This window comes from Solanum tuberosum, unplaced genomic scaffold (assembly GCF_000226075.1).
Source record: "Solanum tuberosum cultivar DM 1-3 516 R44 unplaced genomic scaffold, SolTub_3.0 scf00512, whole genome shotgun sequence".
Taxonomy (NCBI): domain Eukaryota; kingdom Viridiplantae; phylum Streptophyta; class Magnoliopsida; order Solanales; family Solanaceae; genus Solanum; species Solanum tuberosum.
In genome coordinates, this window is record NW_006239475.1 from 162,974 (window position 1) to 190,814 (window position 27,841).

A 27,841-nucleotide genomic window follows, 5' to 3' on the forward strand; every position below is an offset into this window, starting at 1 on the left:
AAACGTTACTGACAATAACGTTTTATGTCTGTTTAATCTGTTAGATTTTTATCTTTTTGTTATTGAATTTTTTTAAATAAAATATAACCTAAAACGTTACTGTGAACTACGTTTATACTAATTTTGTAAAATTTCAAAAGAACGTATTATTTTGGTAAATTAATTTTAATAATGACTTACTTTGGTCAAAACCTCAATAATAAAGTTAGCTCAATTTCATATAGTAACAATTTTCATTAATGGCATCTCTTTTTTCCGTCGATACGAATAAATCAACAAAATTAGATCGTTACAATACTTATATCCGCAAAGTTAACAGTAGCACTAAGTTCATCGCAGCTTCTTCTAAGCTTCTCTATCGTATCACCATTTTAATTTTCGCGTTATTAATCTGCTCATTCATTATAAATTACTTTTTGTTCGTCTCTAACAACTCAAATCAACACGGCCGCCGCCTCTTCTCCTTTGGTGGCGGCGCCGGTTGGGAGAAAAAAGTCCGGCATTCTTCTATACCTAAGAAAATCAACGGGAAGGTGGTGCTAGTGACCGGCGCAGCTGGATTTGTTGGTTCTCATTGTGCATTAGCGTTGAAGAAACGCGGAGATGGAGTTATTGGTATTGATAATTTCAATTCGTATTATGATCCGTCGTTGAAACGTGCTCGTCAGGAACTACTGGCGAAGCATGAGATTTTTATCGTGGAAGGTGATATCAATGATATTGATTTGGTTAATAAATTGTTCGATATTGTTCCGTTTACTCATGTTCTTCATTTAGCTGCCCAGGCCGGCGTTCGTTACGCAATGGAGAATCCTCTTTCGTACATTCATTCAAATGTGAATGGATTTGTTAATCTGTTAGAAATTGCTAAATCTGCTAATCCACAACCCGCCATTGTTTGGGCTTCTTCGAGCTCTGTTTATGGGTTAAACACGAAGGTACCTTTTTCTGAAAATGACCGGACTGATCAACCAGCTAGTCTCTACGCTGCAACGAAAAAAGCCGGTGAAGAAATTGCTCACACGTATAACCATATTTACGGATTGTCATTAACTGGGTTACGTTTCTTCACTGTTTATGGACCTTGGGGAAGACCAGACATGGCGTATTTCTTCTTCACAAAGGATATGATTCAAGGAAAGCCGATCAAGGTTTACGTATCGGATAAAGAGGTGGCGCGTGACTTCACGTATATCGATGATGTGGTGAAGGGTTGTTTAGGTGCGATTGATACGGCGGAGAAGAGCACCGGTAGCGGCGGAAAGAAGAGAGGTCCGGCGCAGTTGAGAGTGTATAATTTGGGGAATACTTCGCCGGTATCGGTGAAGAAGCTAGTGGCAATTTTGGAAAATTTACTCAACATTAAGGCTAAAAAGAATTTGATTAGAATGCCCCAAAACGGCGACGTTCCGTTTACTCATGCTAACGTGAGCCTGGCGTATAGGGATTTTGGATATAGGCCGACTACAAATTTATCAAGTGGATTAAGGAAATTTGTTAAGTGGTATTTAAGTTATTATGGGATGCAAGCAAGGACAAAATAGGAATTACAATTTACACATACTCCCAATCAAGTAGTGTCGGTCCCACATTTTTTAAATATTTTTTTTATTTACACTTTAGATTTTTATTTTTGTTTTAATGCATTTTAATTATATCATGTTATTTTTGTTTTTATTTAGCATAGGAATAGAATTATATAGGGGAATGTCAAGGGTAAGTCTTGTTTGGAATTATATTGCTCCCATATCTTAATTTATTTGACATTTTTTGAATTTTGAGTTCTGAACAATTTCTTTTGTCATAATTTTTAAAATATTTTGAATTGTTATTTATTAAGTATAAGTTATAATGGTACTTTACATAGTTTCAAAATATGTAAATTTTATTTTAAAAAGTTAATGATCTATATCGAAATTCACAATCAAATTAAAATATTTAACTCTAAAATCAGAATTGGGTCCCACAAAGTATTAACAAATAAGTAAGTATTATTACATTTAATTTATGGATACAATCATACAAGCTAGGAGTAGATTTATTTATATATACACTCAACACCATCATAACGTAGTTATATATTCAAATATTAATTTTTAATTCATACTATGTTTATTATAAGCTTATAGAAAAAATAAAGTGATTATCATGATTAAAATGAAGATGCAACTTTAAGAATACGTCAAATAATGATAAACGACTATTTTTGTCTTATAAAGCTATTAAATGTTTACCTGTATCTTTTCTTTGCTGAACACTTGTTTTCTCTACAAGTAAATAAATAAGATTGTTTTTTTCGTCAAGCAAAGTGTACTTTATTACCCCTTATGCGCATCTCGATTAATTTTATGAGATATATGTTATTTTTTGCCGACTCATGTATTAAGTTATTTCATTCGGATCAACTTATACACATCTCGATTAATTTTATGAGAAATCTATTACCTCTTATCAACACAAATTTGAATAAATTGACAAAAATCACCTTATATTTTCACCTTCACTGGTCACTAAACTTGAAATATCACGATTTTCAACTCACTTCATTGATCAACACAAATTTGGACAAATTGACAAACTCACCTTATATTTTCACCTTCACTAGTATCTAAACTTAAAATATCACGATTTTCAACTCACTTCATTGATCAACAAGAATATTAGACTTCAAAATAAGTATTATCATTGCATTACCTTTTTCTTTCTCATTTTACTTATATTTCCTCCATTATCTAATCATTATATTTTATTATTTACCCTATCTTTTTACTATACTAATAAACCCAGCCTTTCTTTTCTAACAAATTTATTTTCAATGTGCAACATCATATAACAATGACATTATATTCATCAAACAAAAAAATATAATATATCTTAAAACAATACGTAACAGTTATCCAAACAAAGTGTACATCTCACTTTCAAACTAAAGTTGAGGTAAATTATATGAATCTCACCATCTCCATTTAAACTCATTTCATATTATCGTCTTCACTATAAATAAAATAAAAGAACAAAAATTGCAACGTGCCGCATAGTTGAATATTGATTACAATAAACAGCATCTACGACACAGATGACTTGGTGATAAAATCTGGAAAAATTATTGATACTAAAAACCTTGCAGAAAAAGAAGTTTTAAAAGATAAGTTCAACAAAGCTATCACACCGGGTCCTCTCTACTAAGATAAATATTGTCATGCACACATGACAGCTAATAGCAAAAGATAAAAGTGACTTAGAATCCATCGTTATCTCTAGCTTGACCACCATAGCCCCCACCATATCCGCCGCCGCCGCCATATCTGTCACTTCGAGGGGCACGCTCTTGGGCTAAATTAACACGGATATTCCTTCCATGGAGTTGCTGCAAGGACATAATAGCGTATCAGCCATGAAAGATAAAGTAAAGCAGTTGTAATGCAAACAGGAATATTTAAATGTGGACGTTAGACTTGTGCACAGAACAGTCTTATGATATGATGTTTCTACCTGACCGTCCATTGCGTTCATAGCCTCTTTTGCACAATCTTCATCTGAGAAGTTCACAAATCCAAATCCCCTTGATCTGCCAGAATCTCTGTCAATGATTACCTTTGCTGTAACAAAAAAAGACAAAGTTCAGCATGAACACATTCACAGCCTAAGAAACAAACAAAGAAAAAGCAGAAGCGCATTCACAGCCTGGGCAACAAATAAAGAAAAAGCGGAAGCACATTCACAGCCTGAGCAACAAACAATGAAAGAATGGAAGCACATTAACAGCCTGAGTAGAAAACTAAGAAAAACAGTTCAGAGGACCAAAACTACACGAGCAATTCCACTTTTAGCAATCTACCACATATCAATCAAGAAAGAGAGGTTACAATTTACCAGACTGAAAAGATACAAAATAAACCACATTAATGCAGTGCTCCCCACCCACTCACTAGGTATGCGACAAATTAAAGCTAATGATTAACAAATGTGACCTGCTCAGTGTGCAATATATACACACACACATTAATATATGTATATAAAACCCCTGTCAAAGAGCTGCTGAGAACCCATAAAATTTACATCAATATTGAGCACTCAAAACCTATTTAAGGTATACAGAAAAACCGCACCAATACAAGCAGGCAGCAGGCCAGAGAATGATAGTAACAGAAATGGAAGTCAACCATTCAGCAATTCTTAGATACATGGAGCAACCAACACCGTATTTACATAATAAATTATATGATATATACAAACAGATGCACAAAGTATGATCTGACATCCTTTGTGAAGTACAACGAGACCACATTATTCATGAAACTTGCTTTTCGCCATGTTTATACAAACTATGTCACCAGAGATTAGGAAAAAAAACATTGAGGATAAAGCAGCAGGCATCTGCCTCCTGGAACTTACCATCAACAACATCACCAAAGCTAGTAAAGGCCTCTTTCAGTGACTGATCATCTGTTCCCCATGAAAGACCTATAAAATATATGAATAAAAAAATCAAATATTTATGAAGTTGCAAAAATTTACCGGTTAGTAGCTATAACCAATAAGGATACAGACAACTCAAAGCTTACCGCCAACAAAAAGCCTTGATGACATGCACCGGATGGCATTAAGCATTGCTGGAGTTGGTGAATTTGCACTTACTGCATTTCCTGTGGAAATGCTCTGCCTCAACAGACCACCGAGTTTGTTGCAGAAAGCCATTTGTGCAGACAAATTCACAAATCTGTGCACACAGTTTTAAGTCAAGGCATGCATATCCAGGTGTCAAGGTAAAACTAATTGAAAAACATTCATTTTAAAAATGCCAAATAAGATATCAAGAAATCATGTTTACAGATTAAGAGATGATCAATCCACTTGACTTAAAGAGCACAAGGATCATCAACAGTAAGAAAAATAGGACCATGAACAATAATTCAGTAACTTGGTAAATGTTCATATGCTATGACAGCAACAGGAAACCATTAGAAAACCAAACCACTACATATCTGTCCCAAAGTATTAATTCAAAGAAGTTACTGAAACTCAAAGCAGGTGAATCTACAAACCTTGAATATCTAATTTTTATTCTACTCCTTCAATTTCAATTTATGTGAATTTACGAAAGAACTAACTTATGAAATTTGTAATTATAAGCATGTCACAACATGTTAAATGTAGAGAGCATTTACAAAATATCTGGCACCATAGCATCCAAAAGTCTTCTGGACAAATATTACAATAGAAATCACACCAAACAGACATCAATATTACAACAACAACATACTCAGTGTAACCCAACAAGTGGATCTAGGGAGTGGGGTGTGTAACCCCAACCTTATGAGGTTAAACATCAATATTGAAAAGCAAATCATAACATGTTGTCAAACCTTCAAATAAAAGTTCACATTAAGATCACAACAAAGTTTTTCGAGAGGAAACATACCTGACTATTATTAAGAGTAATAAATTAAATAAATATTACATGAGACACAGCAAGCTTATCAAATAAACCACATCAAGGAACACAGATCCAACAACACAACCAGTAATCACACAAGTGGAGTCTGAGTCTTAGTATGTACACAGAACTTACCCCTACACGTTTATCCGGTAGAGAAGTAGAGAAGATAAAGAGAGGCTGTTTCCAATAGAAACTCAGCTCAAAACAAATGTAATCAAATCATCACAAGTTATCAAATAAACCACATCAACAAACACAGATCAAACAACAGCATAACAAGTGTAATCACACAAGTCGACTCTGTGGAGGTTAGATTGTACGCAAACTTTACCACCAAATAGACAGTTTCCAATAGAAACTCGGCTCAAAACACATGTAATCAAAGCATATACAAACTAATACTATTACACTAGGCTACGCAGATAAAAAACACAACCAAAATACTAGATCAAAAAACAAAAACAACAAAAAATTGAATCATGAAATTGAAAACAAAGTTTTGATCCACCATTTTTACAGCAAAAAGGTTACCTGAGAGAGAGGAAGTTTCAGGGTTTAAGGAGAGAGAAAGAGAAACAAAATGAGGAGCGGCTAGGGTTTAAGCCACTACTCAGATATGGAGAAGGGAGTTTATAAAAGCGGTGCTTATGAGGAAAAAATATCTTTGGCTTATTTATAGCCAAATATGGCTGCTTCGAGGTGTTGTACTTTTAGAATCGAGAGAGCGTAGGGTAATTTTTGGATCAAATTATTAAGATATAGCTATTAGGACTCTCAAAATTAGTGTTGATTCATTTATTTTGATATCTAAATTATTAGGATTAATATATACAAATAAGTATTTAAATGGGAAAATTATGCGAAATGACAAACATCTAGAGTACATTATGTAATATAACTATAGTTTCGATTATTTTTAATTTGTGGCTATAGTTTCGCAAAATGTTGCTATTCGGTTTTCTATTTGTATAATTCGGTCCGTGATTGTATAAATTCAGAATTTGTACAAATTCAATTCCTGATTGTATATAAATCCATAATCTATATATACTTACCCTAGTTATTTGTATACGGTTTATGAATCATAATAAAGTACCTTGTTTGTATATTGACAAATGAAATATACAAACGGAGTTCTGAAAAAAAATCATGAATGTATAAATACAAATTTTGTGTATACTTGCCTTATTTGTATTTTCGCAAGCAAAATATACAAACCGCAGCCACCATTTGTATATACGTAAGCGAAAATACAAATGGGCAAGCAAATTATATAAATTGCAGCCTTCATAGCAAATAGAACTATTGTTATGAAGTGCAATTACCGAAACTATAACTATAGAGCCTTATTATGTCTTTTATCTTTGCTATTTCTGAAATTTTCTCTATTTAAATTGGGTCTTAGCTAACAAGTAAATATTTCAATTATATAAATGTACTTCTAGACATATTATTTGTTTTTCATGTGTCAGTTGAATAATGTAACTTATAAAATGACCACCTAGAGATATATCAATTTTATGTGTTACGTCAATATTGAGTGTTAATGATACACAGTAAAAATACATTAAAATATTTAGTTATCAGTTAGGATAGAATTGAGGCGTCTAGACGTATACATCCTCTTTCAAAATAGCCAAAAATATAGTCTCATACATCTACCTTCTATATATAAATCATGTCCAACAATTCAAATTCCCTCAAATATCTCTCATATTTTCCTTTCGTTTATTGAACATCATTTCCGTTTGTGGAGCACTACACGTTCAAATTTTCAAGTTTTGTAACTTATTTCACTCATTATTTAAGTGATATATATATATGATTTGATAAAAAAATTATTAGTTTTTTTTTTCTATTTCCGAAAGAGTTATACTAAAATCTTTTTTGAAAGTTCATTAATTTGAATTTTTAAAGTATTTACATTGTTAAAGAATCTACAACCAATAGGGGTACACCACACAACTAAGAATTTACCTACACAAACCTTCACTTGATTTGAGTTTCACTTAAAGAACACAAAATTGCTTATGTGGCGCAGACTGCCTTGTATGCAGATGGTAATTCGACATTTTAATTTTACTTTACAATATAAAATAATTTTTTGTTTCTGCTTCTGCTTTTTTAAGAAAGCACAATTTTCAGCTTATTCCCAATAACAAAAAAACATTTTTCTCAAGACTAAATTTTTTTCTTCTGTTCATATATACATATTTACCAATATATTTTTTATTAATTAATTAAAATATTTCATAAGTTTGGCTAAGTTTCATTTAAGAATTTTATATTTTATTTTTATATAATAAAATTTTATATTTTATTTTACATTTATGCATTATTATTTTTATTATATTACGTATTGTTTTGCATAATTAGAAAAAAGATAACAACAATATTTTTGCAAGATTAGAAAAAAGAAAAAAATAATTAAAGATTTCATCCCTCCAAAAAAGGTATAATATGATTGAAAATTTGAATGTGTACATATTAGTTTAATAAAAATAAAAATTTAATTATTTTTTATAATAAATATTAAAAATATTTTATCTCTACAAAATAATAAGTACATTCATACTTGCCATTTTTTGTAATTTGACTCTCAAAAACACTTTTAACAAATAATTGTCAAACACAGTTGCTTATCAAAAACACTTTTCAAATGAATTAGTCAAATACAAATTATTATTTTTTCAAAAGCATTTTTTTCAAAAAACTATTTTTAAAAAATGCTTCTAAAATAAGCAGTTTTTAGTATCAATGTCAAACAAGCTCTTAATGAGTGTAAGAAGAGCCTGTTTGGCATTGTTGTTGGGAACCAGAAGCACTTTTAAAAAAATAAATGTGTTTGACAAACTTGTAAAACTGCTTTTAAATGGAAGCAAAAGCATTGTTTCTGTTGTTGGGAAGAAGCTAAAAATTTCTGTAACACACACATACAGACACACATATATACCAATATATCTCTTATTTATTATATAACATATCTCATATGTTTGGGTAAGTTTCATTTAATAATTTTATTTTTATTTTTATATAATAAATTTATATTTTATTTTGTGTTTATGTATTACTCCCTCCATCCCATTTTATATGAGGTAGTTTGATTGGGCATAGAGTTTAAGAAATAAATGAAGACTTTTAAAACTTGTGGTCCAATATGAATGATAGAAATTTGTGTGCCTGTAAATCATTTTATTAAGAGTAAAATAGACATTTTATAGTTAAATTGTTACTTTTTTTTGTTACTTAATATAGAAATGTGTCATTCTTTTTGGGACTGACTAAAAAGGAAAGTAATTCACATAAATTGGGATAGAGGGAGTATTATTTTACGTATTATTTTTCATAATTGGAAAAAAAGGTAACAACAATATTTTTGCAAGATTAGAATTTTTTTTTTTTTTAAAGATTTCAACCCTCCAAAAAAATGTATAGTATTGATTGAAAATTTGAATATGAATATTTTAATTTAATTTTTGCAATAGATATTTAAACTAGTTTCTCTCTATAAAACAATCTTACTATTAAAAGTACATTAATACTTGTCATTTATCTTAATTTGACTCTCAAACGCATTTTTAAAAAAAAATTAGTCAAACACAATTTGCTTATAAAAACACATTTCAAATAAATTAGTCAAACACACATTGTTTATTTTGAAAAGCACTTTTCTAAAAAAAAAACTATTTTAAAAAGAGGAACTTTCGCAAATAGCCACTATAATAAACTTAATTATGATCCATAGCTATAGCTTGCATGTTTACTAGTTGTAACTACAGTTTAAGTTGTCTCGTTTGTATAATTCATGAATTCGTATAATTCTCAGGTTTGTATAATTTGTGGGTACATTTGTATAATTCAGTTATTTTTGTATAAATTCAAAATAACGAATTTATACAATTACAAACATAAAAAGGGTAAACAATCGTAAAAATTTTATCATACAAAATCCGAATTATACAAATTTTGAATTATACAAACATGCAAATTATACAAAACTAAAAAGTTGAGCCGCGTAATTATAGCTAAAAGTAGATCGCGAATTGTAATTTAGACAAAGTATAGCTATGTTAAGTAATTAATTAATATATATTTGCTTATACGCGTAATTTTCCCTTTTAAAAATGTGCTTTTAAAAATAAGCAATTTTTAGCAGTAATGTCCAACAAGCTCAAAGTAAAGTATATATAAAAATCAAAGTAAACATATTGGAATCATATTCCGCCTAATTGATTATGTTGTCATTGAAAGAAGCTAAATTCAATCAAGCTTACAATAAATTAAAACACAAAAAATCTGAATTATCTTTGGTTAGTACGATAAATTATATTGTCAATCTTTTAATTGTCGTCTTATCATTTTCCGTTGCATGTTTGGTTAAGATAAACAATATCAACTCACTCCAAATGGTGCTTACCCGATAACAAAAAAGTTATAATGTATTGCTAGGAGAGCTTTAAGATTAAATGAGACAATCTAATAAGAAAAAGAGTACTACGATCAAAACAAAAAGTACAATCCAATTAACTAATCAAAACAAGTTGTTAACTAAAAAAATGACTTTTCAAATTAAATGCATATTCTAGTGGAAGATATATAATAAATTAAATGCGTGCATCAGCCACGCGACATCGGTCATGGCCTGTGCGCATCGGCCAGCCGACATCGACCGTGGCCTGTCAGCCGAGGTCAAGTGACATCGGTCGTGGCCTGCGCGCATCGCCATGCGACATCGATCGTGATCTGCGCGCGTGCGTGAGTAATGGAGAATTGAAATCCTATTCATAAAAGTAAAAAATGAATTATTAAGTTACAAAACCCTTTTGATATGTATCTTCCATCAAAATTGATTTTTTTTCTAATTAAAGAATTCATTTCTAATAGCTTCGAAATAACAAAGAGATTTTATTCGAAATTTTGCTTTTGATAGCAACATGTTTGATCCTATGTATGGGGTCAAATCAATAAGTTCTAAGAAGAAGAATTGGAATATCAATCTCATCGAGATCATACCAAAATCCATCATAGAATTACTTTTTCAAGAAAACACGAGATATCTAAGTGGTACAATAACTTCGAAACAAATAAAAAGATGCGTGCCACACTCATAAAAACAACTAATAATATACTGGAAGAAGATGGAGATGACGCCATGTCCGTATTATCCACGCAATTAGAAATTAAAATCCAACATAGAGGATTTAAACAAAGCATATAATGGATCAAAACAAGGCATTAGTGATAAATCTCGAAGAAAATTCTCATCCTATTATGGAGAGCAATAATCTACTTCACGTGATAAGTTAAGAATCAGAGACTATTCAGAAACATCGTCGTAAATATAACTTTTGATAGTACACAAACAAAAAAGAGATTGAAGTTGAGATACATACCTTACAAAGTACAAAGAGCGCCCACATATATCAGTATTTATTTTTCAGATTTTGTAACCAGCCTCTGTTTTTTGTTTCGAGGTTAAACGACAATAACACACTTCCTGTAACCTCAGGTGAAACATGTGTAATTCATCTTTATCTTAGGAGGTAGAAATCATGTTTCTGATAAACCACAATTCGAGAAAAAATATATCAAAACAGATCAAGAAAGAAATAACGGAACCAAATTATCATTATCATAATACTTAGGACAAAGAAAAACTTAATGGAGAGAGAGATCTCACTTCTCTCTCTAAAATCCTCCCTTTGTACAAAAACATTTTTTTTCCTCTCTCAATATATGTGAGGCTTTAGGCCCTCACCCTTTTCTCTCTCTCTTTTGCCCCATTTTGCGTGTATTTCCCGAACCCCATAAAAACCAAGCAAAGAGAAGAAAAAACCCATTTTTTCTCAAACCCTTTTTACTAAAAACCAAAAACGAGATTCTTGAGTTGCAAAATCGATTATCAACCACAGTGAGATGGTTGTTGTGTATTATTATATTTGTTGTTATTGCCGATTGTCTTGAGATCTTGTCCTTCCTACAATGTTCTTCATTTTTGTAGAGCGGACAAGGTAAATATATATATACTATATACTCACTAAAAAGAAGAAGAACTAGGAATAATGTTTTAATCTGATTTCAATTGATTCTGATTTCAGCTTGAAATTTAGCCATTTGGGTAGTTTGGGATTTCTGCGTTTTATCTGGATTCACTTTTTTTTTTTGATAAAACAAAGAAAAGTTCGAATTTTTCACTTTGATTCCTTTGAATTTCGACACCCTTTTGGTTTTCTTGGACCTTTTTGTTGGAATTGGAGTTTTTTGTACTCTTTTTGCTTACTGAGACATTGCTCTTTGTGCTGGTGTTGGTGGAATTTTCTAGGGTTTCTCAATCGGATTGCTTACTCCCAAGTGTTGGTTTGATTGCCTGGGTTTTGAAGAGTTTTCAGTGACCATTCATAGGCAGATCGCCCGTTAATGGGAGGATATTTACAGGGGATTTAACCCTGGAAAATAGAATGATTTAGGCAATGGAAGAGGACTGTAGATACTTCTAGAATTGTTGGAAGTTTACCTTGACTGAAGTTTGGAATTACTGTGTTGGAATCTTGTTTGTAAAATTTGAAGTGGATAGCAAGTTTAATTTACTAGGATTTTGGATTGATTGATTGACAGTGGATTAAATGAAAGCGAACTGAAGCTGGAAAGGAATGTGGGGATATGGTGCATGGACGGGAGTATAATTGCTGGTTCATTCCGTTACTGGAACACTGCTGTGCGAAATTAATTGGAGTTCATTGTTTTATTAACGGAGCATTTTTATCTCGGAGTTCAATTCTGTGCAATGTCGCGCTGTTTTCCGTTTCCACCACCAGGATATGAAAAGAAGCTTAGACCAGAGGAGGGGGACTTATTAAAAGAGGTTTGTTTAATTTTATCATCATTGTGTGGATGTGTTCTGTTGTTCTTATAATTCCTACTGAGTACCCCATTTATTATTTGGAGACTATTGGCTGTGGATTGTGATACGTGGACTATTCAAATAATCTTTATTTTCGATGATGCTTAATGGCAATTAATTGCTTCGAAGTTTAAAGAATGGATGCTTCTGAAGCGACTAATGTGATTGTCTTAATATATCGGGAGATAACATTCTAAAAGACATTGCCTTAATATATCGAAAGAGGACATTCTAAAAGCACTACTGAAAAATATTAAATTTGATTAAAGGAAATATAATGGAATCTGATTTTGGTTTTGTTCAAATTAGTATGTAATTGAAGATGTACCGTGTAAGTAGATTACTGACATCTTTAGTTATCTAAAAGCACCTAAGTTGATCCAAAACGATGCCGTACCCGTGTTGGATCCTCTGAAAATGCACTACTTTTGAAGGATCCAACACACACCTGATAATTTTTTTGAAGAGTCCAAGCAACACAGAAAAGCACGGCTGAAAAATAGTATAAAGTTGCTTAAAGGAAATATAAAGGGATCTGATTTTGGTTTTGTTCGAATTAGTATTTAATTCAAGATGAACTGTGTAAGTAGATTACATCTTTAGTTATCTGAAGTTTACTAGAACATGTATGAGTTGACCGGTAACATTTTTCTTAATTGAATCCAATTGAATGGTATGCTAATTTTCTTCCTATCGATGCGCTATACTCAATCGTGTTGGTGAAATTTGTGCTGGATGCTTGCCATGTTTGTCATCCTTAATGTGGAACTGATGATTCCTTCCATCGTACTTCACGCGATTACATAATTTTCTTATTTGTATAGTCTCTTTTCTCATATATGTGGTTTCAGTTGAATGATCTTGATATATTGAATCTTAACTTGGGCCATGTGTCAATTAATAATCATCTGGTTATGTTGTTGTTGTCCATTAAAGTCCAAGTTTTAGGGAATCGGCGAATTGCTAGATTTGTGGAAGAAGATAAATGTGTAGACAAGGCTAATCTGGTTAAATTAAGGTAGTATGACTGATGACTCTATTTACTAAGGTTAGAGTTCACACAGTGAGTTGCACCAAGGATGTGGTCTAATCGTCAATGAAGTGGGTTGGGTTCAAATCCCAGTAGAGGCAAAATACACTAGGTTGAAGGTATTTTGCGAGCTATTGCATAGGAGCGGGGGTTTTACCCTGTGCGCAACCAAAGGGTAGCGGCTGAGGGTTTCCCTTGTTTTAAAAAAAAAAATACACTAGTTTGAGTTACGTGCTGGTGGGAGGTAGCAGTGCCCCGTGAATTGGTCAAGTGTATGCATGCTGTCCTGACACCCCGATTATTAAAAAAAGAGTTCATGGAGTGATCATTCTATAGTAATTCTTGATATTCTTATCAAGCACTTCATCTTATAGTTTCATATGTAGCTTGACATAGAAATTTCTTCAACTTTGTCCTCTTTTTCCATTTCTTTTTGTTTTTTCCTCATTTGGCTTTAATATTGATTTTGTCAGCCCCATAGGAATATGGATTTCATGAGATTATAAATCTTTACCAATAACTTCCTTCCATACAATTTTAGGTCTAGCTTGTCCCAATACATTTAGACACCAAGGTTTCACTCTGAAAGTTGACGTAAGACATATTAAACCATCTCAAGCAATCTCATCTCATTTTATCCTTTGTGTGCCACTTGCACCTTCAATAAAACTGATAATTTCTAACATTGTTTAATCAATATATAGTCACACATCCATGTTAACATTCACCTTTTGTGCGACACTCATCTTGTGGATATGTTGGAACTTAAAGGCCGAACATCCTCCCTTATATAACATTGTAATTGCTTGTCTTCGACCATTCTGCAGAACTTGTTTTCATTTATGTAGGGCATTCTCTTATTGCATAACACATTTGTTTGGCGGAGCTACAATCTGACAAGGGTGTTCAATTGAACACACTTTGCTGGAAATTACACTATGTATATAGGTCAAATTTTGTTGGTCTTTGATTTATGTTTAACGTTCAACACCCTTGATGGAACGAAGTTATCTAGTGCTGTGGTGATGGGTGTTCTATTCAACCTTCAGGTCGTAGGGACCGGAACTTTCGCATTACAATCTACATTATAAATTTTTGCCTTTCGTTTGGCAGGTTAGAAGCTTACACGCTACAGCTGCACTATACACTTACGAATTCTAGATTTTTTCTCTCTTTGAATGTGTGATTTGTGTTTAGTACAAATCTCGATTCATGTGGTCGTTCATGCAATAATTCAATTTATTTAGTAGTTTGTGTATTTTCATTACTAAAAGCAACACATCTGAAAAGTAAGATTTCTATTGTAGTTGGTGGAAACAGATTGTTAAGACTGTTCGTGGCAGAATCACTTGGCTGAACATGGTAGTGAACCCACTCGTTGTTACTTTTTTGTTACTGAATCTGGTTACTCTTCTCCTTTTTAGCCATCGTAGTTTGGTTCTATTGTAACATCTTTATGTCCTATACAATTCTCCTAAAACATTAATCGTATACATTTGAATTGCTTGCATTTGTGCATCTCCATCCCGATTAATCCCACCTCAGCTTCACTCTTTTGATATTGGCTAAACTTGAAGTACATATATTCTATCTTCTAATTATGTCAAAGCATTTGGTCCCTGGACTGCTTCTTTATAGCGTAAACCAAATATCATACACCATGAGACCTTATCATGTATATTCTTAGTTAGCTCATCCATAACTAGGATGAACTAGTACGATTTCAATGTTGATCCTGGTCTAGCCCACTGTTATGAGGAACTCCTTTATATTTTATACAATTGTTCTAACAATAGTGATGACTCCTTCATACTATCCTTCATGCATATTTATGAGATTTATATATTTTATATGAATTCCTTTCTTTATATATCTTCTCTTCACATGTCCGAACAATCTCAACTTTGCCTTCCTCATCTTGTCCACCACAGGGGGCCACTCCCAACTTGTCCTGAATATCTTTGTTCCTAATCCTATCTCTTCTAATAAAGTTACCAGTTTCAAAAAAATCCTATCTCTCCTAGTATGTCCACATATCCATCTCAACATTCTCATTTCCGCTACTCTCATCTTCTGGACGTGTGAGTTCTTGACTGGCCAACACTCGGCCCATAAATCCCAATTGATTCTCTTCACTTTTACAGTCCCTTAAGTCAATGCTCTATTATTATTTCCCAAATTTTATTGCATGGCTCATGAGTTCACTACCAAGACATTTCACACAACGCTAAATATTTTGTTTGTTCTTATATGTTCACGTCATGCTATTTTGCCCTTACCATTCATGATGTGGGAACCATTCTTTATCTTGCAATTTATCGAGGCCGAACTAACTACTTCGCCCACACCCCTAGGCCCTAGGAACCTTGGTTCATATGGCAACGATGTGATGGAACCACTTGCCCAATTTTCACCACACCCAGATGCCTATGTAATACAAGCCTACTGCCTAGATGAACATGTCTCCGTGGTGTATTATGTATTGTGAGAATTCATCATAAAATGACTAGTTTTATATAATAGAGATGCAATACCTTTCATGAAAGTTTTCTGAGGTGATAGTGTCCTTTGCAAATGTGAAGTGCCGAGAACTTTTTACGAACCAGCTGCATTATGCTATTTCATTTGATTATATTTGCGCTCATATCATTTTGTAAAGCATGTGGACATATAGTTTAGTGCTAATTTTTAATTTATTTGTTAGTGGAGCATTTGTATTGTATACCAAGAGGAGGACGACCTTTGGTCATGATGTCCTTATGAGGGTTTCCTTTCATATTGGTTTTGTTCAGATTGCCCCAAGAAAAGTGCTAATGTGAGATTTACTTCTTGATAAGTTGGAGTGTTGGACTGTCTTGCTTTTTGTGTTGTCATGAAATTGCTTGTTTGTCCCTCCTTTGTCCAAAGTAAGGTGGTTGATTTCTTGTTATTGAGGGATCTAACAAATATTGGTTTTGTGTCTCACTTTTGATCAGGTATATGAATGGTCTGTTGTACAACCTCTGTTTAGTTTGTAAGTTCATTAGAACACAAAATCCACTACAACAACATACCTAGTGTAATCCCCGTTGCCCTCCCCAGGCGCACTTGTCGGATTAGACGGTGTATGTTGTTGTTGTAGTGGATTGTGTGTTCTGAGGTGAATGTGAGGCTTTTTTTTTGGCATTGACACTTTTGTAACCGACCCCAACTTGGTTGGTACTGAGGCATTGTAGTAGTTATAATTTTGTTGCTGAAACACTGTTATTGTTCATGGAAGACTCTCAAACGGAGAGTGATTAGGAATCATCTGATTTTTGAATGTTTCCATCATGTGCCTAAGTGCATATTTAAGATGCAAAATTTTTATATTGCTCTTGGGTCCTGCTAATTAAGCTGGAGCCATGCAGAGATGTGATCGCCTTTTAAATTGTTTGTTTTGCAGACATCTCGTTCTGCAATTTGTTATAGCTTTACATATGGGCCAGGTTTAGTCAATGTGATTGTATGCCTCTGTTCAGTGTTTCTCTTTTCTTACTAATTATCAATTTTCTTTTCACTTACTAATTTCACATTGCGTTTACTCATTCATTTTGTTTGGTATGATGTTAATGTTTAGATTCTCAACTGGTTGTTGATTTTCTTCCTCTTTAACAATTGGAAACTTATGTTCTTGGGTTTTCTTCAAATTGTTCTAGGATTTCCACCTGAACTTGAGTTCCTTATTTGGTTTCCAAATTTTGCCACTGTATCAGTTATTTACAAGTTAGTGCTAGATTTGTAATTTCTTTTTCTGGATTTTCTCCTAGCATAAGGATGTTGGCATTAGTTGTACTTGAGCTACTTGTAATTTTTTTTTGTACTCGACCTGCTTGGTATAAACTAACAGTTTCCTTTTCATGTTGTGTAGGAGAAAAGAAAGGAGAAAAAACATAAAAAGGAAAAGAAAGACAAGGAGAAGAGAGAAGGTAAAGAAAAAAGGGATAGAGACAGAAGTGATGGTAAACACAGAGAAAAGAAAGAGAAAAAGGATAAGCACAGGGACAAGAAGGAAAAACACAAGGACAAAAAGAAGGACAAGGACAGGGATAAGGATAAAGAGAAAAGCAGCATCTCTGAGGAGGGAAGAGTTGCTGTTCCACCTGGGGCTTCTAGTGGAGGGAAACTTCATGAGAGAGATGAACATAAAGATAGACAGATCAGCTCAGAGAAAGGGAGAGATGAACATAAAGAAAGACACATTAGCTCAGAGAAAGCCAAACTCCCAAATCAGTTTCATGTCCACCATGGAGAGAAGCCCTTTAAGACCAGCATCTCTGTTGTTGAGGCGGAGGACCCAAAATTTGTGCAGGAGTTGGACAGGAGGATCAGAGATGAAGAGAAGGGTGCGCAAAGTCAGTTGGCAGAGAGATCTCCAGTTGAGTGGAAAAGAGATGAAAAGTCAGACAGAGTGGGCATCAAAGTTTTTGGAAATTTGGTTGACAGGGAAAAGAACAAGGAGAGAGGATCTGATAACAATAAGATGGATGCGGAAACATTCAGGGGTGAACATAAAATTGGAGCTAATGCAACACCTCCCAGTTATTCTACAATGGCCAAGAACAATTTTGAAGGATTTCCCCGACCAGTGGAACAAAATGTTGGGAAGAGAGAGGAAACACCGAAACCTAAGGAAAGACGTGATGACAAGCCAAGAGAAAAAAACAAGGATAAAGAAAGGGAAAAGCACAGTCATGGAAAGCAGAAAGACAAGGAAAAAGAGAAGAAAAAGGAAGAGAAGTCGAAGGATAAAAATGAACACAAGAGAAGCCGGAAGGATAAATCAAAAGACAACAATAAGAATGATTTTGTTGTTCTTAGTAACAATAAACCTCCACTTGTGTCCAAGGAAAACACTGCTGGTACGGCCACTGAGGGAATTGTCAAAAAGAGAAAGAATGTTGAAACTAATGGTTTCTTGCATGGTGAGTTTAAAAAACTATTAACAGCTACTATTTTCCATTGTATTGACTGTACCTCATACCCTGTGGATCCCTCAAAAGCTATGCGAGTTATGTATCTGATTGCCTTGATAGAGTTCTTGTGATTTTGGCATAGTAGTAGTCTGTTAGGGAATTTGTAGACACCATATATCCTGTACTTCTAATGCAAATTGCTTGAATTAAAACAAGCGTGTTCAGCTCTATTTAACCTATTGGTTTGGCTGATTAGTGTTGCTTCTTTTCTGTTCTGCTATACAGAGAGTGAAGTCAGGCCTGCTAAATTGCTGCGGCCCTCATCCTCTCAGCAGCCAACACAGAATGGAAAGAAATTGGACACTCACCCAAAAACAGACATGTTTTCTTCTATTATACAGGGAGTTGCTTCTGATATAAAAGTGGAAAACAAGGAGCACAAGGTAAATGGTAGTATAGAAGGTCAGCCCATGTTCAGTATTAAGGCAACGGCTTCATCCATGATTCCTGGTGCTGATCAGATTACTGAAACATCTAAAAAACCATTATTCAGTGTTAGGGCAAAGGATTCTTCCGTGATTCCTGGTGCTGATTTGATTGCTGAAGCATCTAAAAAACCATTGTTCAGTGTTAAGGCAAAGGATTCTTCCGTGATTCCTGGTGCTGATTTGATTGCTGAAGCATCTAAAAAACCATTATTCAGTGCTAAGGCAAAGGATTCTTCCGTGATTCCTGGTGCTGATCCGACTGCTGAAGCATCTAAAAAACCATTGTTCAGTGTTAAGGCAAAGGATTCTTCCGTGATTCCTGGTGCTGATCAGGTTGCTGGAGCATCTAAAAAACCATTGTCCAGTGTTAAGGCAAGGGCTTCTTCTGTTATTCCTGGTGCTGATCAGATTGCAGAAGCATCTAAAAGACCTCCTCATCCAGATTCCAAGTATTTAAGCCAGATACTCTCAGTTCCTGAGATGGACGATTGGTCTGGATTTGATGACCAGGAATGGTTGTCCGGAAGCAAAAGAACTCTGCCCAAGAGTACCGAAATGTGTCTAGATGAAGTCAAGAAGGAACATTGTGTATGGTCTGAAGCTTTGCAAATAGACTCTGCTGATGTTTGTGCTCTGCCATATGTTATACCTTATTGAATGCTGTTAACATGATCTGACATGATGATTCCCAAGGACGAAACTCTTTCAGTGTTGCTGCACCGAGCAAGGTTGTGATGGTGGCAGCTTGTTCTGAAATTGACTCAACTTCTTGAGGAAGACCCATCCAATAACAATAGGTTGATTGTTCTGCTCCTGTATCTTCCCAACCAAAAAGAAGTCTCCGAGAGTTATCAATCACCGCGGATGTACCTTGCAGTAGCTAGCTTAGATGGTGGGGCGAGGAGTGACTTATTGTCATATATTTTGCTACATCCCCCAGGTGGATCGGATTGAGACGGGACACAGTGTGTCTAGGAAGATGCATAAGCTTGTGCAAGTTTATTGCTTGGGATGCTCTTTCACATTGAGTGCAAAAGAACTAGCTTTTTGTGGTCTTTATAACTCCACAATTTTGATTTGTAACATATAGTATTACTATAGTTGTAAGATAGAAGGGGATTAAAAGGACAAACAAAAAGTTTTAAAAAAATTAGTAGTTGCATTCATTTGATTTACTGAGATATAACATGATGTTTCAAGTTAATTGCGACGAAAATTATGTACATTGGAATTAGGCCCTTTATTTAGGGATTCTCTTTTTAATATTAAAAATTGGTTCTTGAAACACTTGATTTTCAAGTTTTTCAAATCTTGATAAAAAGTTTCAATTTGAATGTATGGATTTTCTATCCTTTCTGCAAATGTCCAACAGGAAACATTTTGCTACATTATGGATGTGTTGGACCTTGAGGAAAATGTTTTCTAATTTTTTCATGTTTGGTTTGTGAATATATATTGGAAGACATTATTTTATAATAAGATATAATATTTATGATTTACGAATGAGAAAAATGACTTTTAGTAGGAGGAAAAATTAGTTCAATAATTGGTTTTTCAAGTTCGTCTCCTCTTCACTCTCAATGACCCCAAACCCCACCTCTAGACCATTCCATCCCTTGTTACTAGAGGCGAACTCCTCTGTAGGTGGAGGTGCACGTGTACCTGTTAATTTTGAAAAAAATCATGTGTATAAGTATATCTATCTTGAGAAACTTACATAAATTAGGATATATTTAACAATGCACTCATGAGGAGCAATGAGTGCCTTTGTGTTGCTGGTACAAGCCTAGAGAACCAACCATGAGACTATGATTTGAATCCAGATGGTACAAGCCAAGAGAACCAACCATGAGACTATGGTTTGAATCCAGAGCCCTATTTTACTATTTTTATTTTTATTTTATCTTAGAGCTCATATTTGAGCTAAGATAATATTGATGCACCAGAAGACTTCAAATTCTGGATTCACCTCTGCTTGTTACCCCAAACTCCCATTTCTCATCTCATCGCACAAATACTAAAAATACAAGTACGAAACTCACGTATTTTCTAAACGTTTTCCTTCATTTCAAACACACTCTATACTATAGCAAAGTACATTGATTTGTTTAGATATTATTTGGAAATTTATGTACAATAATAATCACGTTTAGGGAACTTGATAAAGAAAAATAAAAACTTTGAAGAAAAATAGAAAGAATGAAAATAACGTTGGAACGAACTCAAAGATGGATCAATAATTGTCATACACAAAGATGTAAAAAGAGAAAACCTCTCAAGTTTATTAATAATCTGAATAATTTCTAAATAAAAAAGATAAACACACCTATATATAATGCCAAAGGGGTCACAAAATTTAGCCTAAAAATCTCCACAAATAAGGTTTCAATAGGAAAAAAATAATTAAGAAGTCAATCCAAGACAATCTTGGAAAACAATACCAACTACCTTATGAATAATGAAAAAAGAAATAAATCCAAACTACCTACAAAAGCAATAAGCATAGTCTTAACAAATTAGGATTATAAGCCAAAACCAAATTTAGGCAAATATCTTGAAACTCTTGACTTTGACATGAAAAAGCTTCAAATTTGGGCAGCATAAAAGGCTTGACTTTGCGTTTCACTCATGCAATTGGACTGACTAGTAATTTTAGATTAAACCTTGAGACTGAACCTGATAGCATCCTCGGAACCTGCCTCTCACCTTATGATTTTGGGCACAAAATTTCTAAGTGTTGAGTTTTTGGCCTCTAATATTTATCATTTGGACTTCAATTTGGGCCACACATTAGATCTTTCCATGACTTGGGCTCTTTGTTCCAACACAAGAAAAGTTTAATCTCAAATTGAAACTTAATTTGGTTGTCTTGAAGTTCATTTATTTTGGATCTTGTCATAGGCTTTTTAGAAGATTTCAAAGCTTGATCATTGGTTTTCAATACACTTCCATGGATGCCATCATTGAATTTGGTTGTAATTGTGTGTAATTATATAATTTAGATTATTTAACTTGTAAGTAATTAACTCGGATTACACATACCACATGTTAAGCCATAACTGTAGTGCGTAAACAATTACAAGTCTATCATTTTTAGAACAACTTCAGAGATGTACAATATTTGAAGTTTCATAAAGATGAAGTGTAGACAAATATGATTGAAGTTAAGTATTTTTGCGTGAACTTCTTTGGAAATATATGTTTTTTTTTTTATATTATTGGTGGGTTGATTTAAGGGAAAAATGACAAATATATCTCCGAACTATCGTAAATGGTATGCAGATACCCTCTGTCATACTTTTGGGATATTGGTGCCCCTACCGTCAAAAAACTAGAGCACATATACCCTTTATACTAACGGACAAACGTGTGTCATAATCTTATCCACCGATCCGACATTTATTAAATATCGGATTGACGGATAAGATTGTGCCACGTATCCCTATTTAGTCTTCCGTTAGAGTGAAGGACATATATGCTCTAGTTTTTGGATGGCAGGGGAACCAATGTCCCAAAAGTATGACGGAGGGTATCTGCATGCCATTTACGATAGTTCAGGGAAATATTTGTCATTTTTCCCTTGATTTAATTTTGATAGTATAGAAAACATAAACTCTGTCAGTGTCGATATACATAAGGTAAATTCGTTTATTTTTTTTTATAAATTCTAATTAATATAAAAAAGAAGTGATTATCAAAAGTAAATTTATTAAAAAAATGTAATATACTATAGATGCTCTATGATTACTCCATAATAGACCAATCATATTTTTTAACACCATGAAAATTCATAACCTTAAATCACCTATCCTAATGAGACTTGTGAGTTGTGGCCCATTTTTATGGACTTTCATGATTTATGTCCAATATATATGGACAACAAAAAGTCTAAAAAGCTTCTAGAAGAAAATTGCACCAATAAAAAGAATATGTGAAGAAAAAATCACTTTTGGAGTCAAAGCTTCTAGAGGGAATAGAATAAACTCTAAAATTTGTACTGCAAGATAATTTCACTCTTTTCTATTTTTATTTAATTTATCAATTTTATGATTATAAATTTATGAAATACGAGTTTTTTGAATTGAGAATCTATTGAAAGTTGTCCTTTTATTTTCATAAAGATAATGATAAGATTTATGTGCACTTCATTCTTCTCACAATCCAATTATGAGACTATACTGAATATATTGTTATTATTGTTGATCTTATGATCGCAATTTCTTTTATATTAATTGATTAATCTCCTACTCAATAAATGTAAGTTTCATAGAATACTATTTCTTGTTTTTTTTTTTTTTAAAAAAAAGTTGTATATGGTAGCTCAATAGGTTAAAAACGACTTTTTCTTTCACTTTATAATTTTTTATTTTTTATTGAGCTCATAAAAAGCTTAAAGGAATCAATCTTGTGTTTTATGAGAAATGAATTGAAAGACAAATTTAATGAATTATGAATTTCTCGAGGCCTTCTAGATATACTATTCTGACCAAATTCTCTGGCCAAAAGGATATTTCCTTTTAAATTACTTATCGAAATTTCATTATCTTTTGAACAAAGTGTAAGGAATCTTCGACAAAGCAATACAAAAAAAAGAAATTTCATTATCTTTTTCTCCTTATTTATACTAATAAAAGGCTAATAGAATCTTAATAAATCACTTGTCAAAGTTTCGTCATTTTTGCTCCTGATTATACGAGCTTTAAAATTTTCACTAGGCCCCCTACCCTAAAAGGATTTTTCTTTTATTTTCTTTTTTATTTTTTTTAATTATGAAAGTAGAAATTCTTTATGCTAACAATCACTTATCATGTGGCCCTCACTCTAGACAAATGACACAAAAGGTCCCTCATAACATGAGAGGTGTAGATCACAATCTTGAAGTTTCTTATTCTTTCAATGAAATTTAAGAATAAAAAAGGTCCAAAAAGATTGGTTGATAATATTTTAGAAAAAATAAGACCAAGATTTTAACAAGTGTATAGTACTCAATTGATCCAAATAGAAAAAAATATCATAGGACAAATTGTAGAAAGCAACATATATTTTGGTTCTCTTTAGGGAACAAATCAATAATTCAAAAGCAAATTGTGGGGCGTCTCTTTCTTGGAAAATTAAAAATAGGAAGATATTATAAACCAAATAGCCCAAGCACCACATTTTGTAATTGTGGTCTTTATTTAAGGGAAAAAATGCTATGTCTATCAGCTAAACACTAGACTGAGTCATACTAGATGATAATGAAAATGACCAAGAATGGACTTCAAGAATTGACATCTTTTATTGGTATAACTTTTTTATTTTATTTTTAACGCGAGATATCAGTTATCTTTCACCAATATAGGCATTTAAAAATGATCAAGAATTGACATATTCTATTGGTACCTTTTTTTCTATGTGGGCACGTGCTATCTTCCATCAGTATAAATATCAGATAATTTTATACATCAAGATTTGGACAAACAAGAAGAAGTCACTTGAAATTTTTGCCAACTTTGAGTGAAAAGTCTCGTGATTCTAGATTATTTCATTGACCATTATGCCGCGTCCTTAAATAGGGAAATGATATTATTACCTTTTGCTCAAGCAATGTTCTAAATTATTATGGCTCAATTTTTTTTGGCAAAGCAGTGGCTCCTTTATTTAAAGGCCTTCCTTTTTTGCATTTTTGGTGTTACAAATTGGTGAAAATAGAAAAATTATAAGATAGTTGAATTTTTTCTCTTTGATGTGTTTTGTCCATATCAACACTACTGAAGAAAAAATCAAATAATAATTTTGGAATAAAATTTAGCTCAACTTTATTTCATGTTTGATTTGAGATATTAGCTAGTTTCGAGATTATTTTATTATAGCAATTTGTACAATGTATGCATATATTGTATGTAATTATATATAAGGTGTATAACAATGTAAAAGTGTGCATAAAGACCTCATATTCACTATTCATACATTGTATACAGACAGCAGCATGGTGGAGGCAAAAACAAAAAAAGGCATCAGACCTTTCACAACATCATGTGATTTCACCCAATTTTGACCATAATCAGAAGAAAAATAATTTTTCTCTTCTGGCAAATGATATAGACATATATACTATGTTGCTCGGACTCTTCAACAATGACAACATGCGTTGAATTCTCCAAAAGTAGTGTAATTTTGGAAAATCCAATACGGGCATGGCAACGAAAGTGAAGAGTCCACACAACTTGGGATATATAGCCAACATCAATGAAAGCCACCAACTTGCTTAAATATACGATAAAACAGCAGTCTTTTCTGAAAGTAACAAGGTACCAGAAACTAGAGTGTACTACTGGAAATGATATTCTTGATTCATATACTTTATGTACAATATGCACTGCCTATAAGGTGATTCATATATGGTTAGTACTAGCAGAAAACTAAAAACATTCACGTATATCCAAAATAAAATAAGATGTATTAGTTATTATCGATTCAGATTATGCATCGTCCCTTTGCTTGCGCATCCGTGCTCCCCAAGACATACTGTTACTGGATTCCTTGTACGTTCTTCGTCTCTTGAGCTCTGATAGCTGAGACTGCCAACGATTTTTCCACTCACCTTTCTCCTCCATCGCCTAAAGCATAGCAAAAAACTCGAATTAGCAAGAGGATACCAAGAATTCAAGAACATAAAACATGTCATAGAGCGTACAAGCAGAGAAAAATCAAGTACATGAATGTCAAAAGAACAGAGTGGTTGTCTAAGAAAAATCTTATGCTCAAATGATCACATAAGAATGACAAGATTTGATGAGATAAATGAGAATCGAAAGTGGGATACAGTGGCAGAAGCAGTATGCTAAGGTCAAACAACTTGTTATCATTTAAACATGGATCCGAAGCAAAAGAACATCGCATATTAAAGTCTCTTGGAACCAACCAAGATTACACACGAAGTAGCTTTGTGTTTCAGGAAAGGAGTAAAAAAAAAAAGGGCAAAGACTGGAAGGCCACGTTCCATACTTCAAGTGACTCTAGTTATTATTGAAGTAATTATAAAACAGTTACCATCATTTACATGAAAAAAGTTAGTTCTAATATTTGATAGATTAACAGAAAACAGAAGTTTCATTCACTCCTCTTGTCCTAAGAATTGGAAAAATGAAGTATTTCATACTTCCCTTTAAGATTCCACTAATTGAATTATTCCAAGAAACAGTGGACTATCTCATACTCGATCAATGAGATCTATCATGATAACATTCATTTAGTCCATCAAATAGAGAAAACAGTGGAAACGCCAAAGATTACAAGTATCAACAGTGCAAGGGAACACCACCATCGAACACCAAAGTATATATGAGAAAGACCAAATGACTAAACCATATATTCCTAATTGCCAGCAGTTCTGTCATACCCCAGTAAATACATCAGTAGATGCCTCAATAAAGTGTCTTTTTTTGTTGGTTATATTATGCAGTCATCCGACCAAAAGGGGAACCCACCTAAGTTGACTCCGAGCACGATCATTTTAAGACTTGTCATGCCTCAGGCATCTAGATACCGACAATTTAAAGATAAGTGACTACTTTTCCAGAAAATATTCCGCAAATCTTTACATAATATCTCTTTTGAACTCAACAGTTAGCCAAATATACTAAGATTCTACTTTCTTTGGAACATGTAGGCAAATTCTTATCTTCAGCATATAATCCTTTATGATGTGGATAAGTGTCGGGTATGAATTCCAGTAGAGGTCACACCAGTAGTCCCATCTGCCTAAACCTCGGTGAAAAGAGAGAGTAGCACATACTCGGTTGATTAGTCGAGGTGCATGCAAACTGCTCGGACACTACCGGTATAAAGGGAAACAAAACTAGAACAAATAAAATAAAACCAATATGCAAGTCCTCACTGGATGGATCTTCAAAATTACATACTCTACTATGCCTATTTCAATTAGAAGGCTTTTTTCATTGACCTTTATGTGCAAATACCCTTAATCCTTTTCACCCATCAGCATACAATAGGTGAATCATGACTAACCAGACCAAAATATAAATGAAACCCCGGAACTGGAGTTGATTTCTCAGATGATCACTCAACTAGTAATAATTATTATTTCAGAAAGTCACTTTCTTCTTCTTCATTTCAAATGTTTTTCAACAAAGAACGTGTCTTTTTAAGATAATAACTAATAATTGAGATCAAACTCTCTACAATTGCACACAGTAGAGTGCGTTTTATACGAATTTTGTACTTTAGCCTAAAGATAGCTACTCTAGAATATATCAAAATATCCTTTAATCTTATGGTTGTAAACATGCAACATAGAGAGTTAGAATTGAAGAGTATAACAGAGGCGCAGAAAGGCAAAACTGCAGTCAAATTGGGGGTATTTTTCATGCATTCAATAATTAACGAAAGACACAAATTGAAAAAGAAAAGCAAACACACCTCATGTGAACGAGCAGAGAACCCAAAGTGAAGTCCTTTAGCCATATCTCTATCATACAAAGCTCTCATTCCAGGATCCGATAACGTTTCATAAGCTTCCTGCACTCTAATAAATCTCTGTGTATACTCTTCAACCCGATCCGGAGGTGAAACATCCGGGTGATACTTCCTTGCTAATTGCTTGTACGCTTGCTTGATTTCCAACAACGATCCAGTTTCCGGTATACCCAGAAGATCGTAAAAGCTCTTATCCGTGTCGGTATATGAAACGACATCGTTTAGGTTCGATTTAGGTTTGAATGACACGAATTTTGTCCTCAAAACTCCATAATTCGAAGGATAGTTAAGAAAAAATAGACGACGATTTGGAGGAATTGTTGGTGGGTGGGTGGAGAATAGGGGAAAACGAGGTTCGCTTGTAGGGATTACGCCATGGGAGTTGCAACACATCTTCCTCTCTTTTGATGGCAGATTTTGGCTTAAACTTTTTTTTTAGTGTGTTTTCTTTGGGTTTGATCACATAAGTAAATATATATATATATAGATTATCTGGATACAGAATGCAGAAACAAAAGGACATTATTGTCATTTTGGAGTAGGAAAAGGATGTTTAATTATATGTGGCAA

General features: G+C 33.4%; 4 protein-coding genes across 6 annotated transcripts; 2 read left to right on the top strand and 2 right to left on the bottom strand.

Moving 5' to 3' along the window:
• The first annotated feature begins 223 nt into the window (after positions 1 to 223).
• On the top strand, positions 224 to 1,578 carry LOC102581178 (UDP-glucuronate 4-epimerase 6-like). The gene has a single exon (XM_006365404.2). It carries the CDS (start codon positions 240 to 242, stop codon positions 1,542 to 1,544), a length of 1,305 nt encoding a protein of 434 aa, XP_006365466.1. The 5' UTR covers positions 224 to 239; the 3' UTR covers positions 1,545 to 1,578.
• A 1,383-nt stretch (positions 1,579 to 2,961) lies between these two features.
• LOC102581514 (glycine-rich RNA-binding protein 4, mitochondrial) lies at positions 2,962 to 6,098 on the bottom strand. The gene is made up of 5 exons (XM_006365405.2): positions 5,972 to 6,098; positions 4,566 to 4,720; positions 4,396 to 4,464; positions 3,493 to 3,599; positions 2,962 to 3,367 (listed from the first exon to the last, which is right to left on the bottom strand). Exons 2-5 carry the CDS (start codon positions 4,696 to 4,698, stop codon positions 3,239 to 3,241), a joined length of 438 nt encoding a protein of 145 aa, XP_006365467.1. The 5' UTR covers positions 4,699 to 4,720; positions 5,972 to 6,098; the 3' UTR covers positions 2,962 to 3,238.
• Positions 6,099 to 11,113: 5,015 nt separating this feature from the next.
• Positions 11,114 to 19,997, top strand: LOC102581845 (myb-like protein X). Of its 3 annotated transcripts, none has more exons than XM_006365406.2 (4): positions 11,114 to 11,451; positions 11,763 to 12,302; positions 17,261 to 18,314; positions 18,591 to 19,997. In XM_006365406.2, exons 2-4 carry the CDS (start codon positions 12,225 to 12,227, stop codon positions 19,448 to 19,450), a joined length of 1,992 nt encoding a protein of 663 aa, XP_006365468.1. In that variant the 5' UTR covers positions 11,114 to 11,451; positions 11,763 to 12,224; the 3' UTR covers positions 19,451 to 19,997. The 3 variants fall into 3 exon arrangements, with proteins under 3 accessions (XP_006365468.1, XP_006365469.1, XP_015159952.1); XM_006365407.2 differs by having other exon boundaries at positions 12,056 to 12,302; XM_015304466.1 differs by lacking the exon at positions 11,114 to 11,451 and having other exon boundaries at positions 11,465 to 12,302.
• A 5,021-nt stretch (positions 19,998 to 25,018) lies between these two features.
• On the bottom strand, positions 25,019 to 27,741 carry LOC102582374 (chaperone protein dnaJ 20, chloroplastic-like). Its single transcript, XM_006365408.2, has 2 exons — positions 27,215 to 27,741; positions 25,019 to 25,392 (listed from the first exon to the last, which is right to left on the bottom strand). Exons 1-2 carry the CDS (start codon positions 27,662 to 27,664, stop codon positions 25,255 to 25,257), a joined length of 588 nt encoding a protein of 195 aa, XP_006365470.1. The 5' UTR covers positions 27,665 to 27,741; the 3' UTR covers positions 25,019 to 25,254.
• Between the last annotated feature and the right edge of the window lie 100 nt (positions 27,742 to 27,841).

Excerpts from the sequence above, each read along its gene's own strand:
- LOC102582374 (XM_006365408.2), bottom strand. The coding sequence starts at position 27,664 with ATGTGTTGCAACTCCCATGGCGTAATCCCTACAAGCGAACCTCGTTTT. Across the intron at positions 25,393-27,214 it reads TCTCTGCTCGTTCACATGAG|GCGATGGAGGAGAAAGGTGA; the intron begins GTGTGTTTGCTT and ends GCTATGCTTTAG.
- LOC102581178 (XM_006365404.2), top strand. The coding sequence starts at position 240 with ATGGCATCTCTTTTTTCCGTCGATACGAATAAATCAACAAAATTAGAT.
- LOC102581845 (XM_006365406.2), top strand. The coding sequence starts at position 12,225 with ATGTCGCGCTGTTTTCCGTTTCCACCACCAGGATATGAAAAGAAGCTT. Across the intron at positions 12,303-17,260 it reads AGGGGGACTTATTAAAAGAG|GAGAAAAGAAAGGAGAAAAA; the intron begins GTTTGTTTAATT and ends CATGTTGTGTAG. Across the intron at positions 18,315-18,590 it reads AACTAATGGTTTCTTGCATG|AGAGTGAAGTCAGGCCTGCT; the intron begins GTGAGTTTAAAA and ends TCTGCTATACAG.
- LOC102581514 (XM_006365405.2), bottom strand. The coding sequence starts at position 4,698 with ATGGCTTTCTGCAACAAACTCGGTGGTCTGTTGAGGCAGAGCATTTCC. Across the intron at positions 4,465-4,565 it reads ATCAAGGCTTTTTGTTGGCG|GTCTTTCATGGGGAACAGAT; the intron begins GTAAGCTTTGAG and ends TATATTTTATAG. Across the intron at positions 3,600-4,395 it reads CTTTGGTGATGTTGTTGATG|CAAAGGTAATCATTGACAGA; the intron begins GTAAGTTCCAGG and ends TTTTTGTTACAG.